This window comes from Rhizoctonia solani, chromosome 6 (genome assembly GCF_016906535.1).
Source record: "Rhizoctonia solani chromosome 6, complete sequence".
Classification (NCBI taxonomy): domain Eukaryota; kingdom Fungi; phylum Basidiomycota; class Agaricomycetes; order Cantharellales; family Ceratobasidiaceae; genus Rhizoctonia; species Rhizoctonia solani.
The window spans coordinates 619,902-634,473 of NC_057375.1; the positions used below are offsets into that span (position 1 = coordinate 619,902).

At 47.9% G+C, this 14,572-nt stretch overlaps 7 protein-coding genes across 7 annotated transcripts; 4 read left to right on the forward strand and 3 right to left on the reverse strand.

Annotated features, from left to right (window-relative positions):
- Positions 1-590: 590 nt before the first annotated feature.
- RhiXN_05654 (maltose O-acetyltransferase) lies at positions 591-1,283 on the forward strand (the record flags this gene model as incomplete). The annotated part of the gene is made up of 3 exons (XM_043325470.1): positions 591-818; positions 875-944; positions 1,003-1,283. 3 exons carry the CDS (start codon positions 591-593, stop codon positions 1,281-1,283), a joined length of 579 nt encoding a protein of 192 aa, XP_043180902.1.
- Positions 1,284-2,749: 1,466 nt separating this feature from the next.
- RhiXN_05655 (Lipase (class 3)) lies at positions 2,750-4,049 on the forward strand (the record flags this gene model as incomplete). The annotated part of the gene is made up of 2 exons (XM_043325471.1): positions 2,750-3,440; positions 3,607-4,049. 2 exons carry the CDS (start codon positions 2,750-2,752, stop codon positions 4,047-4,049), a joined length of 1,134 nt encoding a protein of 377 aa, XP_043180903.1.
- A 199-nt stretch (positions 4,050-4,248) lies between these two features.
- Positions 4,249-5,706, reverse strand: RhiXN_05656 (uncharacterized protein; the record flags this gene model as incomplete). The annotated part of the gene is made up of 10 exons (XM_043325472.1): positions 4,249-4,524; positions 4,572-4,619; positions 4,672-4,789; positions 4,841-4,916; positions 4,967-5,054; positions 5,108-5,177; positions 5,230-5,311; positions 5,374-5,493; positions 5,578-5,595; positions 5,652-5,706. The coding sequence occupies 10 exons, from the start codon at positions 5,704-5,706 to the stop codon at positions 4,249-4,251; spliced, it is 951 nt and encodes a 316-aa protein (XP_043180904.1).
- A 680-nt stretch (positions 5,707-6,386) lies between these two features.
- Positions 6,387-7,559, reverse strand: RhiXN_05657 (uncharacterized protein; the record flags this gene model as incomplete). Its single annotated transcript, XM_043325473.1, has 5 exons — positions 6,387-6,470; positions 6,617-7,138; positions 7,210-7,281; positions 7,340-7,393; positions 7,452-7,559. 5 exons carry the CDS (start codon positions 7,557-7,559, stop codon positions 6,387-6,389), a joined length of 840 nt encoding a protein of 279 aa, XP_043180905.1.
- Positions 7,560-10,075: 2,516 nt separating this feature from the next.
- On the reverse strand, positions 10,076-10,639 carry RhiXN_05658 (uncharacterized protein; the record flags this gene model as incomplete). The annotated part of the gene is made up of 1 exon (XM_043325474.1): positions 10,076-10,639. The coding sequence occupies one exon, from the start codon at positions 10,637-10,639 to the stop codon at positions 10,076-10,078; it is 564 nt and encodes a 187-aa protein (XP_043180906.1).
- A 419-nt stretch (positions 10,640-11,058) lies between these two features.
- On the forward strand, positions 11,059-12,564 carry RhiXN_05659 (ribose 5-phosphate isomerase A; the record flags this gene model as incomplete). Its single annotated transcript, XM_043325475.1, has 9 exons — positions 11,059-11,295; positions 11,341-11,359; positions 11,408-11,488; positions 11,538-11,638; positions 11,707-11,774; positions 11,839-12,020; positions 12,099-12,217; positions 12,345-12,431; positions 12,496-12,564. 9 exons carry the CDS (start codon positions 11,059-11,061, stop codon positions 12,562-12,564), a joined length of 963 nt encoding a protein of 320 aa, XP_043180907.1.
- A 416-nt stretch (positions 12,565-12,980) lies between these two features.
- RhiXN_05660 (peroxisome biogenesis protein 19-1) lies at positions 12,981-14,302 on the forward strand (the record flags this gene model as incomplete). Its single annotated transcript, XM_043325476.1, has 5 exons — positions 12,981-13,065; positions 13,154-13,839; positions 13,909-14,073; positions 14,128-14,184; positions 14,240-14,302. 5 exons carry the CDS (start codon positions 12,981-12,983, stop codon positions 14,300-14,302), a joined length of 1,056 nt encoding a protein of 351 aa, XP_043180908.1.
- Between the last annotated feature and the right edge of the window lie 270 nt (positions 14,303-14,572).

Consider the following 14,572-nt stretch of genomic DNA (forward strand, 5'->3'; position numbering starts at 1 on the left):
AATTGCGACGTAACGCTCGATATAGACTTGGGGATAACACCTTTTACTTTTCAGCTGCTTGGTTTGTCCCTCTGACCTGATTATACATGTTTATAGCTCTTGGAGTTGTGAATCGATAAGGCATCGAGCAGTAGCATGCATTTATTCACCCCAATCGGAGTAATTGTGTCATCCGGGGCGCATATAATCCGTTGAATTCTCTATATTCTGTTATCTCACAGGTTTAAGGCTGGTGCCAATTTACCCCGACTCCTGTGAACTATTGGACATTGCACAACATTTATCCAAGGACTCGATGGTTTGATTAGGCACCAACGTTATCCGAACCACTTCTCATTATTTTGTGTCCATCACTCGTAGGTCGTTAAGTAGTTATCGACTATGGGTTATACTAACAAACATATATAATGGCACAGGAACCACGTATAGTCCATAGAAAATCCGCGCGACTCGTCAAGCGCCAACCGCTCAGAGCCGCCCTCTAGCCGCGCAAATTTCAAATTTGTCGGTCAAGCATAAAAGCCATCCTGAGGAACCTCGAGATCACTGTCCCACTCCTTTATTCAACTTGGACTTTATAACCAGTCACTATGTCTTCTGATGAACTCGACCGCAGTGTCTTCGAAGGAATGATTGCTGGAAGACCTTACTTGGCTAGCGATCCATATATACAAAGAATAGCAGGGGAGCAGGGTAGAAAGGTTAGGGAGCTCAACGCCGAGCAAGATGACGAAAAGAGAGAGGTACTACTCAGGCAATTGTTGAAATGCAAGGAGGATGCTCAGGTAGCGATTGTCATGCCGTTCTTTTGCGAATACGTAAGTACATAATTCGCAACACAATTATCTCGGCCACACTTAGATCCATTATTTAGGGATTCAACGTTATCATCGAGGGCGATGTTTTTATTGGGACAGGGTGTACGATGTTAGATGTTTGCCCAAGTGAGATTGTTAATCGATCTTTTGCTGTTCCGAAACTGATACCGAACCCGTTTTGTAGTAACTATTGGCGAACGTACACTCATTGGCCCAAATGTGCAGATATATACCCCGGTCCACCCTCTCAAGCCAGAGGAGCGCAATGGCTTGAAGGGAGCTGAATGGGCAAAGCCAATCAAAATTGGAAAGGATTGCTGGATAGGGGGTGCAGCGATTATCTGCCCTGGCGTAACGATTGGTGATGGGTCTACTGTCGGCGCTGGGAGCGTTGTAACGAAGGACGTTGAGCCCAGGTGTCTTGTGGCTGGGAACCCAGCGAGGTTGATCAAACGAATCGATTAGCCAGAAACAAATCACGGTCATTCTTGGGGAACACAACAGAAGCCATTTACCAGCTCACTTCGTTACTTTAATTGTGCCACCATTTAGTCTAGGAGGTTCCCAATACTAAATGTGACGTGAACTCTAGCAAGAGGTAGCAAACTAGATGTATCATTAACAATCAGAATTATGATTTAGCTTCTTTGGTTGACGAACGTTTGTACAGCTCAAATTCCCGAATGCGTTGTGTGAGGACAGGTTGCCCTTGCCCACTGTATACTACACTAAAATGAACTCTACGAGATGCCGTTTTTGAATAGTATGCCAAACCATATCTACAATAGGTGTGAATTGGACTAAAACGAAGGTTAACATATACTGACCCCAGAGCCAAACCTCTCTCAGTCTCATTCATACCAAGGAAGGTATAGTGAAATTACTATTATCCGGTCATATAATATTAATAAAAATCATTTTTCACCGACACGTTGAATTCCAGGATCTTGTTACTCCACAGTTAAAACAATGCTCATAGCACTATAGGTATGAAGAGAAAAATCCGATGTCGGTAAATGGATCGTGGACACGCATACATCTAATTCGAGTTGTAATACTAATACTTCAACACTACTTGACTTCACTTTTGCGAGTGCTTAAGCTAAAATTCTCCGGGCATATTTACTTTGAAGCAGGCAAAACTTAGAAAATGACATGGCGGCGCGCGGAGTATTCATATACGATACTTGACCGAGGCATGGAGGCTCATAGATTGAGTATATATTTCAGTTACCTAAAACCTGCCTTGCCTCTAAAAGAGGGTTTGCTTGTGAGACCTCCAGTATGTACTCGCTAGACTAATAAGGACTGTTTTATTTAAGTTAATCGCTATCCACTAGATCTCTCAAAGCACGATTCGCCCCCTTTTGAAACGACTAACCTAATTCACACAGATAGTGTTGGAGAAGTGAACACGGGGGGGGGGGCACCTGAGCCATGTGTAGATAGCAAGGCCAGCCGGAGTATGGGACGTCCGCAGTCCACTAGTTGGAGAGTTCTAACCAAAAAGACCTTGACTGGATGGCTCGGGGATGAGCATCTCCGGTGCGGTTACTAAGGATGTGGGTAGTCCAAGGTACCAAGCCAATAATGGAGTGCTTATTACATACAAACTTGTGACATTGACTTGAGTAATTCTTTGTTCGTGCCTGGCGAATATGTAAGTAACCAGATAGCAGGCACATACCCGGTACGGCTATGAATCTCACTCGTCCTTTTTAGTAAAACAATACTTCGCACAGTGAATACCCGCTGCAGTCGTAGCCTGCAGACAAATTTCTCAATTAAATGCGGCCACCCAGGATGATGTATAAATAAGGCGATGTATAGGCATTCAAGTGCAACAAACCATCAGACTTCACCTGGACCCATCGTAAGCATTCAGATTTGGCCAGCGATCTTACAGCATTTACCCAAAGGCTTGATAGGAAATGGCTACAGCACCTGAACCTACCTCATCTGATGGTTCCAATTACGATGTTTTTCAGCAGGTCTTCCAACTTTCTGCGGCTTCGAACATTGTCCGGAAGTGTAAAGGAAATTCCGAAGACCTCCAGCGAAAAATGGCAGATAACCTTCCCCAAGCGTTGAGCTCGGCTGGGGCTGGGTGGGAGGTTGTATGGGGCCCGGTTATTTGGAAGGCACAGCCCAACCGTAGGAACACACCCTACGGCAACGCCTGGTATGTTGCAAAAAATGATTCGGTAGTCTTTGAGGATGGGAAATCGTACCCCACATATGTCGTGGCAATCGCAGGCACTTCCGGCATGTACGACATTATCTACGAGGATGGGGCGATTGGTAAAGTCATAAACCCAGACACTTGGGCTAGCAACGGTTCTATTGGCCTCAGGACGCTTCCAGCAATTCTGGAAAACGACTCTTCACTTAATAAAGACAATGCCTGTATCACTCTAGGATTTTCCCGAGGTCTATACCAACTCTTAAACAACGCTCCCCCCAAGGGTTCCCCAGGCTATCCACACAATCTCCCCGAATTCCTTCAGACAATTGACCCTACCCCCTCCGAACTCGCACCAAAATTGGTATTCACTGGCCACAGCCTTGGAGGAGCACTTGCACCTGTGCTCGCCTATGTTCTTCGCCATGCTAATGCTCTCGGTCCGTTCTCCAAGAACATGAGTAACGTATGCGTTTATCCTACAGCAGCTCCTACTCCAGGAAACCTAGTATTTGCAAACAAATTCAAAAACTGCTTCCCCCCTCGTTCCTCCATTCCTGGAGCTTTTTTATAAATGCTGGAATACCAACATAATCAATACCTTAGATATCCTTCCCTGCGCGTATGCCGACGACCCAGCGTATGCGCCGGAAATCATGTCAAATATTCCGAATATGTACGGGGAAAACACCATTCTCTTGGTACATGCCGTGGTCTCACATCTCCGACGCATGGCGCAGAAGCTCTACGCTCCCATTACTTTGAGCTCCTTTGAGTCCCCTATTCCCAAGCCTTCAGAACCCCCTCAAGATGTCAATAGTTATTTGGACGCCGCACTTGCCCAGCATGTACCTGCTTACGCCAAAGCTATCCTTAACGTAGGAACACAAAAGGCGCTATGTGATTCGTCGAAGCTCGAAGAGTGGGAGGCCTATCCAGTACTGGGTCATATTCTGTATAGTCAGATGCAGCTAGAAGGTCATGGGGGTGTGTTGACCGACGAAATGTTTGAAATTCCAGACTGGCCAGGCAGCGAGAGCATTTTCTGAATATATGTATGAATAATTTTAGGCTATAATAACGAGTTACATTTCAATCTACAAATAGCCCATTGGGCTCAACCGAGGGACAAAGAAGAGATTCCTGTGAAGGTCTCTTCTTCACCTCAGGTACCTCAGTTAATATACCCGAGACTGTGATTACTAGTAGGAGCCTAGCGCAGAATATAGTCTGGGAATCGATATTTCATTAATCGTAGTAAGCTTCCCACAAAAGACAACTTCGCATATTTCTCGAGTCGTTGTCCTCCCAATTGTACTTTCTCAATTGAGTAGAATGGGCTCCCGCAGGTCGTTCCCCTCTCGTTCCGGGTAAAGGAGTTGTCTCCTCACTTTCTGGCCTACCTTGTGATGTGTCCTCCGATTCAGCCATGGGTTGGAAGTCTTTTTCCCACACTAGATTATCCATAATGTCCCAGTTAGGAACATATTCTGGTATATAATCGATGAACTCCTTGGTGAGATACTTTCCAATAGTCAAATAGAGAAACACATGGCAAGAAATCGTCTTACCATTTGGAGACCAAACCATCGTGGATAATCATCACGACAAAGGCATACCTGGACGGGAAAGTTAGAAGGAGCTCATTAACTTCGTGAGCAAAAAAATGACCTCACTTGCCTTTTTAGATTTGACATGTCCAGCAGGGGTAAGAGCGGTATGACAACTTGAAAAAGACTTGTCATCACAATTCCAGCATATAATATGCTCTATCGAGAAAGAAGAAAACCTATCGATCTGGGTAGGCATATTTCTCCCGAAAGGAGGTATTATGACCTACTTTGCTTGCAGGTCCTCGTTCAGAACCGTCACATGCTGTCCCGAGTCACTGAACCCCGATACTCCAAAGATGTCAGCTGTTAAATCAAAAGGTGAAAATTAGTAATCCTACCTCCCAGCACAAAACACTTTATAGGTATCCGGTTTTGGCCCGCATCATTCGGTTTGAAATGTAATAACCCTTCTACTCGATCGGGTGGTGGGCAGTCTTCAAACTAAACGCAATCGTATAAGTATATACTTTGTCTGAGATTTCCAAATCACGCACCAAGCATTTAGCCAGCAATCGAGCCGCATTTATAACACCATCCGGGCTGACATCGCTATCTGCAAGTATTCTGACCTCACATCAAGTCCTAAACGAGGAACAGACCGGATCTTGCCACATACACAACTCGACCCCCTTTTCTATAGTTTTCCTTGACGTACTCGTACGCTTTTGCAGCTGCAGTGACATAGGAAGGAAGTTCAGCTGAACATCGAGAAACGGTCAATATTATGTATATATGTAGATATAATAAAACAATAGCTTACGCTGCTGTTGAATGCCCATCCTGCGACCTAGGCGCCTCATCAAAGGTTCCCGCCGATTCGTCGGGTTGAGCTCTCGACGATGAACGACCTGACAAATTCGCCCATCTTCGCCTTTCTGGTCTATAAAATACCTCCAAAAATCTTTGATCATTGACTGTTTAGCTTGGGTAGTACAAAAGATATGGGTACCCGTTGGGTACTTACGACTAATACCGAGGTTATCTAGTGCCTACTTGTTAGGGATTTATACGATTTAACGATTTATTATGCTCGCGTACCTCGGATCCATACGACGATATTCTTTGGTGCTTCTTCGATAGATTGGGAGCTCATATATGTATCGTGTATGGTGAACAGGATCCAGCGTATTCAAACATCACTTTACTAGCTCTCTGCCATGGTTGTTCCAAATGACAAATGATCGGCGCAGTTACCGTAATAGTACAGCTTTGAAATTAATACCGGCCAAGACAATTTGCCCAGAAACTCCCGGCAACACTGAACCGAGCGGCGTGTATATGTAAATGCATCTACATCTATAAACACCGGTACTCATACGAGACAAATCGAAGACTTTCCGGCCAGGAACACCGTGGCTTTAGCCTGTCGTGAAAATTTAACGGTGCTGTATGTACATGTAATCTCTATCGCTCGTGTCCATCAGCGGAACATTCTATGATAGGATAGGTATCCACCTCAAGTTATGGTGCGCCCGGGGCTGATTGGCCGTAGCCCGGTTGTATGGGAGGGAATACTTGCGGGTTGATCTCCCATCATCCCGAGTCTATACCATACTCGAAATGACTCTACGCTCGGGCCCAACAAAACCACACTCACACCGAATGAACTCAAATTCAAAATCATGATCAATTAAGCATAAAAGACAGAAAGACCAATAAAACGATAGAACAATGTCCGTACTATGACACACATAAAGTCCAAACCCCAAGGTTTTTTCCCATCCATCCATCAAGGACCTAGCGAGAATTGCATTTGTCTAGTCCAGGAGACATCTAATTCCAACGACCGATTTTCATGCGCTTCGCGATTGATGGGGCGGTCGGTGTAGGTGCCGTAGGGTCAGTTACGAGCGTCACCTGGGTCACAGAGAGAGGGCATCAGTAAACAATCGTAACGAAAACGGGAGCCGACGCCCGAGTGACGGATAATGTGTTAGGGTTTGATCTCCCCCCCCCCCTCTCCCAAATGAATCCAGAACGTGGAATCAGGAAGATAGACTCACATCCGTAGTCTCGGTCGACGGTCCAAAGATACCAAGTGGATCCGCGGCTGGGGTGCTCGTCGGAGAGGCCAGTGGGTCAGAAGTGATGGTGGTCGTGGTCGCGAACGGGTCGCTAGTCGGGCTCGCTAACGGGTCGCTGGTCGGGCTCCCGAACGGGTCTGTGGCGTTGGAGCCGCCGGCTACGGTACCGGAAGGAACGACCGTATCGCTGAAGGTCGGGAGAGCTGTCTCGGTACCCGCCGTCGTCGTCGCTCCAGGATCGGTGGTTGCGTTTCCACCCGGTACGCCAATCGTATCAGTGAAACTGCTAGTCGGGAGACTGGTGGCACCAGTGTCAGTTACACTGGGCCCAGCGGTCAACGTATCCGACGGAATTGTGAATGTATCGCTGGAGGTGGTTGGATCCGTCAAAGTAGGGAGCGGGAACGAATCCGTGGTGGTCGTGGGGACAGTACTGTCCGTTGTGGACGAGGTCTCCGTCGGGGCTGAGAACGTTTCTGTGGAACTGGGGGCCGGGTCGGACTGTTCGGGACAGATACGACAGGTGAGATGATAAGGCAATTTTTTTGGGGTCGACGCTGATGGGGACTTACAAACGTCGTTGTGGCCCCACAGTCTGCGGTGACGGTGACGGTCTTGTACTTGGTAACCGTCTTGAAGCTATCCTGGATTAATTCAGGATGTTAAAAGGGAGCTCAGGAATAAAGGTTGAATATGACGCACCTTGTGCACCAACAGTGTAAGCTTGGTCGTGAGGAGTTCAAAATTGCGCGGGACCTAAAAACACATCAATGTTAATCACGAAATCCCAACCAACTTGATTAATTAAGCTCACCAAGCGGCGGGCCTCCCAATCACGAGCCTCGAGCTCAAACTCGCTGTTGGCCTGGACAGCGGCGGCAGCGACCATGGCCGCCAAAACCTTGAAGCTCAACGACACCATCTTTTGTTTCCCAACAATATACTCCTAATAAGGGGGTGTGCGTGCGTGCGAGGGACCAGCAAGGACACGGGAGGAGAGGAGGCACAAGTACGGCGATCACAACCTAGTTCTTGCATCCCCGGACCTTTTATGCCGCAGGTATGTCCGGGCACAAGACTCAAGCGAAGTCTCGCTTTGAAGCGACAGCTGATGGATCTCCGCAGCACAAGATGGGTTCGACGTGGCATATGCCATGGGCGTATAGGCACATAGTTGGCCGATTACCGAAGTTTCCCATATGACAAGAACACCTTCCTTCTTTCGATGTGCGAATTGGGTTGACCCCAGTGTCACATGGGAACAATTGGTCACGCCCCGAAGCGGCAATAAAGGATTCGATGAGCGAAATGTCCCCGAATTGGGGTCTTGGTCGGTGTAATCGAGCGCTGGCGGCTGGCTCGGTCTTGATTTCCTGACGACGCGGCTGATGGCGTTCACAAGCGCGTCGGCACCGCCTCTCTGCGAACGGGGCTCTCATCCCTGGCGCTTACCGCCACCGATGGCACAAGTATTCCTTAATCTTGCGCACGTATGCTTCTTATTCAATAGCCTATTATTTCGAATAACAAATAGATCTAATCCATGTGTGTCCATCTTCATCTTCGGGACAAGCCCATACTGCACCCATCAAATATATCGACGAACACCCGACATACCCGCGTGACACCGACTCCACTCGACTAAATTTGGGGACACCAAATAAGAGAGATCTTTTCGCCCCGCTTCACACCGCGTGTGAGTCGACTAGAATCGAGAAACGTGGATTGATGCTGCGCACTCGTCCAGGGCTTGATGCCCGATACCGATGCCGATACCGACGTCGACTGACCACTGACCCAGAGAGACCGCCCCACCAGCCTCAGGACTAAGAAGTTTTTTCTATTTTATGATCGCGAGGTCACGATCACGCCCGGCCCGATAGTTTTCGCCGAGGAATACGAGCGGAATCCTCCAAGAGGAGATCTGCAATAGGACCCTTGTCGTCCCCCCTTCCCCTTGTACTGTACTTTCCATTTCTCAAAGTCACCTCATTGCCAAGTGAACACACGTTTGCGGGGGAGATAGGACCTCGGTACTTTTTACATGACATCATTTTTGGCTATGGATGCCAAGATCTCAAGGGTCGCCCGTGGTATGAAAGATATGAAGACATGAAGATGTAGACTTGCAATGAGCTATATAATTATGTCGGGCGTCTTGTATAGTAATTGAGTGATGGAGACAGCTCCCCAAATATATATGCCCATACATATGCCTTGGTACATATGAATAATGGGGCTCTGCGTTCCCTTGATGTCGACACTCGTCATCTACAGTATCCAATCGATAGCGCACTTCCCTATATAACCAACCGGCACCCGTCGTTTGGATTCGTATACAGCACAGGTAATTTCGCGTGCCACTATAAGCTTTGGCGTTGCGTCGAGACCTACATACCTATACCTACCTACCATGAACATCTCGACCGCTGATTCTCCATAACCGAATCCATCCGTATACAACTTGACGTTTTCTTCATTTGAATTCACGGTGGCTAACTCCTCCTAGTATAATAACACGGTGGCTTTCGTCTATTCGTCCGCTGCGATTGGCCATGGTGGTGGTGGGGGCAGGGAATGGTCGGTGGCTTGTTTGACAAGATGAATGAATCTGATTGTGGTAGATCGTCTTGGAATGCATTCCAGGATTTGAGCTATCCGACAGGTGCATAATTAAATATGTGGAGCCGAAATCGATCGGTGGTGGCTAACCTTTCAACCCAATCAGGAAGGGGGGAGGGGGCACCATCTCATAGATTGCGATTATTCACGACCGGGTAGTCGTACTGCACAACAGACCGCAATTCGTCCCTGACCTACAACGGGGGAAAAGTGACAGAGCGGTGATATTGCGCGATGGAACAATGGCAGGTCACGCATCACAAAGCCCTAATCGTCTCAGCTCAGCGTACAAGCACGACACGACGTGCAGACTCACTCGGCAATCAAAGGCAAGAGAAAAAGAGAGAGATTTACTATAAATATCCGTATACTCTTTCCTTCATCCGTTGCTGCCAATTGATCGATCTTTGAAGGGATAGGTGTGAACTCCCACAGTACTCACGCCGTACGGGCGTATCGGCGTCCTGTTGTTTACGCTTTGTGTGGAAAATGTTATCTGGGTGGGATGTCTCGTGCGCGGTAATGTTCAACTTGTTTTCGGATTGCTGGCTAATCAAACACCTTTGTCCTACCTGCACGGATCGACAACTCGAACAGACCCCATGGCTTTCCTCAGAAACTGATAAACGGAATTGATTCAGGATTATAAAAGTACACATTATAAAGATCTACACTCGAGTTTAGTATATTGTACACAAAAGGGAATCCTGGGACTTGCCGGTAATCAAATGGGTTACTATAAATACCATATCTCGAAGCCAAGTCAATTACCATGAAAAGGACGTATGATTAACGAGTGACAGGGACAGGCGGGGGTCATCGCGCCATCGGAGGACTCGGGATCTCCGTACGCGCATGAGCTCCACGAGCAGCAGCAGTCCAACCAGCCGCCCCAAGCGAACGCGGAGAAAGCTCAACAATGGACTCGTGTCTTTGTATATGGCCGGGATGAAAATCATGACACTCGAGCTTTTCATCATAGAACCGGACCGTCCGTGTTCCCGTTTGTTCGAGCGCTCGACGAATGAGGTCTTCGTCGTTTCGGAGGGACTTGTTTTTGGGCAGAGTGGCCGTGTTGTTGTTCGAGGACGAATGAAGCGAGTTTCGACGGGTGAGGGTGGATAGTGCCCATGTGACGATGGTCGAGAGGCTAGCTATGAAGGATGCCCAGATATCTGTCCCCCGCGTTGGTTGAAATTCTTTCCAGGCAGGAGTGTGTCCCTCGTCTGTCTGGGCATACAAAGCTCTGCTCGTCATGGTTTGCATGATGATAGTCGAATGGTGTCTCTCGTGAGCGGCAACAACGTGCGGTAATCGCAGCGGACGAACGGGCAGTTTGTGAGTCTGGGGCTGAGCACGAGAAAAGATCTTGGAGAACATGTATGAGAGTACGTCGTTGTTGTTGTCTTGCTTGTTGGATGGGGGTCATGAGTGGGGTATATGAGCAGCGATGTCAGTGGGTTGGAAGTGCCGGACATGGACGTCGGACCAAGTTGGACTCGGAGGGTCCGGCCGTCGTCATCGACACCTGTCTCCAGCTGAAAGGTCCTACATCCCATAGCGAACGCGTATCGGATCGAACAAAACGAATGTTGCTATATATCGTCGCAACACTGGAGGAGAAACCAAGTCCAGCGCTTAGTCATATGACATAATCCCCGAGCTGAGACCTCGACCAAGCCAAACCGACCGTAAATTCCCACGCGTCCAAGCTGGCTGGTTCTCGATATTTACGGTTGGCTACAACACTCGTACCACCTTTCACTTGCTCTCGTTTTTTGTACAGATACTATAGCACGATGCCGTCGCCTGCGTTGCTCAAGTTGGACCATGGTCCTAATTCGAATCCGCCTTCGCGGAGAGGATCGATGGCTGCCATCCAGTCGCTCGGAGGTCTCTCTATGGAGAGTTCCGTCCAGTCTCCGTATGTCAAGGAGGCCTTGAAGAGGGCTACTATGCAGCTCGAGGTTCTCGAGAGTGCAAAACGCTTGGCGGCATATACTGCTGTCGACCACCATATTCTGCCTGAACACACTGTATGTCCCTCTCTACTCTTGTGAATGCGTATTGATTGGGTCTAGGTTATTGGAATCGGATCAGGTGTGTTCTCATTCCGTTCAACTTAACAGTTGATTAATATGCGTGTAGGCTCCACCGTGCCGTATGTCGTAGACCGGATTATCCAACAGGGAGACAAATTGAACAAGAACAGAGTGTTCATCCCCACCGGTCAGTTCTCCCTCTGAATCCATTGGCAGAGTGTTAATGTCTGCCACAGGGTTCCAATCGAAGGAGCTGATCGTCAGGGGTGGACTTAAACTCGGAGATGTCGATCAATATCCTACTATTGATGTCACTATTGATGGCGCTGACGAGCAAGTCCCCCTTCATCTTCACTCTAGGATCAAGAAACTGATATTTTTTTTCCATACAGAGTAGACGCAGAGCTCAACTGCCTCAAAGGTGGTGGAGCATGTCATTTGCGAGAAAAGGTCTTGGCCGAGGCTGCAGACATGTGAGTCCTCGTTCCCGGCCTTTCCTTGTACTTTTGGCTGATAGTACTATTTTTTTCAAACCAGATTCGTCATTGTCGCAGATTATCGCAAAAATACAGGTCTACTCGGAAAGAGCGTGAGCCTCCTTGTTTTTTCTTCACATACCAAAGATGTTAATGTGCGAGGAGAAAAGTGGAAACAAGGCGTCCCTATCGAGGTTGCTCCGTTTGCGTATGCCAAGCTGTTGCAGAATTTACATCGACTTGGTGCGTTTACCTTTTTCTCTCTCGCCTTCATACATGACCTTTCCTTGGTGGTGGGAACTAATAAACCAAACTTAATAGGTTCGCCCGAAGCCACACTTCGAATGGCAAAAATGAAAGCGGGGCCCATCGTCACCGACAACGGCAACTTTTGCATCGATGCGCCGTTTGACGAGGCGTATATGCAAGATCCCCACGATGTGAGTCCACGAGTTCGATCATTACCGGGTTGGGATCATATTTGCCTTGGATTTCTTTTAATCCACTCGGGAACACTTGTTTTTCGCACAACTCGTAAATAACCTACTCACACTCATACCCACACAGCTCCTTGCGAAAATCAAAATGTTGACAGGCGTCGTCGAAGTCGGGTTGTTCTGTGGAATGGCCAAGGCTGCGTATTTCGGAAACGAGGTTAGTTGGATACTCGTTTACGCCTTGTCAGCTGTTGTGTTCTAATCCATGTGTGATGAAATAGGACGGGAGTGTGAGTGTTCGGTATGAGAATGGGACGAGCGACACGATTAGTGCGAGTGCTGTCGAGTGATGGACTGGGCTGGGTTGGGGTTTACGAGATGGGGAGGATGGGGGGAGGAGTGGTTGAAGAGTCTTGTGAGGGTGATCTAGGAATGGAGGTCTTGGATATGTGTTGGTATATAGATAACTTGGATGAAAAAGGTCATAATCTCGCGTGTGAGGAGGGATAAAATGGGAAATGTCAGAGGGTAAAATTAACCCGTCGTCAAGAGGTAGCTTTTCGGAATAGATGCGCGAATAAAACACTTTGTTTGTTTTATCAGTCTTCCAAAGCTACCTTTAAAAAAAGCACACACGAATCCAATTATATGCGCACTACAAATCTCCCACATCAAACCAAAAGGAACATTCACATGCCCACACTCAAGCGCCGGAATATGGGTGGCAGTGCCATCCAATCAAGCAGAGGCAAAGTAATATTCGACCATGACCACTCCCTCGTCCAACGCCGGCAAACCTCCCGCTCCCGAGCCGCCCAAAGTTGAAGAAGAGGACTTGGACGAACTTGATGGTATGCTTCGTATTCGTCTTTTATCCATGTACCGAGCGAGTTCTGATATACTACTATTGCTATTGCTACTGCTATTACTATGTGGTAGATCTCCTCGATCAATTCACCCCCGCCGTACCCCCTGCTGCTGCTGTCCCTCCCGCCACATCCAAACCTGCCCCGCCAACAAATGCACCCAAGCCAAACGAACCTTTTACAAACGGACTGTCGGAAGACTTTGAGGCTGCGCTCATGCGTGAGATGGAAGCTATGATGCGCGGCGAATCGTCCTCCACGACCACCACCACAACAACAACAACCGGTACTTCCACCGACGGCGGGGCAGACGACCTAGCGGCCGCATGGCAAAAAATGCTCATAGGCGAGTTGGAAGGTACGAATCCACAAGAGGACCAACATGACATGTCCGACTTGTTCAAACGCTTCGGTGGTATGGATCCTATCCCCAATCTCAATCTCAATCCCAATGGCGATCCCAATCGGGAAGAAACGAATCCGGATGCGCCGGATAGTGAGTTCCAGCGGACGATTCGGCAAGCGATGGATAAGCTCAAGTCGTCGGATGAGAGTGCTCGGGCTTCCGGTTCGGGACCGGGTTCTGGTTCGGGATTAGGACTGGGAGGAGAAGGAGACGATTTTGCCGAGTTTTTGAAACAGTTGAGTCAAGGTGGGGATGGGAACGAGGAAGGGTTGCAGGGGATGATTGAAGGTATGATGGGGCAGTTGATGGGCAAGGAGATTTTGTATGAGCCGTTGGTGGAGATGAATGAAAAGGTGAGGAAGGGGAGGAGGGTTCTTGGTTATTCTCGTTTTGGGTGGCCAAGGTTGATCTTTGGATGATAGTTCCCTGGGTACTTTGCCGAACATCCCAATTTGCCCGAGGAGGATATGAAGCGGTACAAATCTCAACAGGCGATTGTGAAGCAATTGGTGGAGATATACCAGAAACCGGATTATTCTGATGATGATAAAGAGACGGGGAAGGAGGTTCTTAGACTTATGAATGAGGTGAGTATGGGTGTAAGTTTTCTCGCGGGGATTATTACTCATTTGCTGGGTCAGATGCAAGAACTTGGGTCGCCCCCGACGGAGATTATGGGAGAGGTTCCGGCCGGCTTTGTGAGTTAAAACTCCCATTAACTTGCTTGCAATTTCTTTTACTGATTTATCGTAGGATTTTAATTCACCAGAAGGCATGGCGAAGATGTTGGACTCTGACGGATGTGTGATTGCATAGATATTCCCAGCCGCTACATTGATATCCGATCGTTCCACATGTGCCTGGATCTTGGTATTTACCGTTAATCTACATGAGATATTACTGAATCTGGTTTGATTATTGAAAAGACGGTCCATGATAGGTTTGTCTTCAAATAAAAGCTGAGTAAGGGGTCTCCTGAAAGTTGTTCCTCACTACTTTCATTTCAGAGCCCACTATGCTGAGTCAGTTTTTGAAGCAAACAAACACTTAAAGGCCGCGGATACTCTAACTGAACAGCTGAAAGCT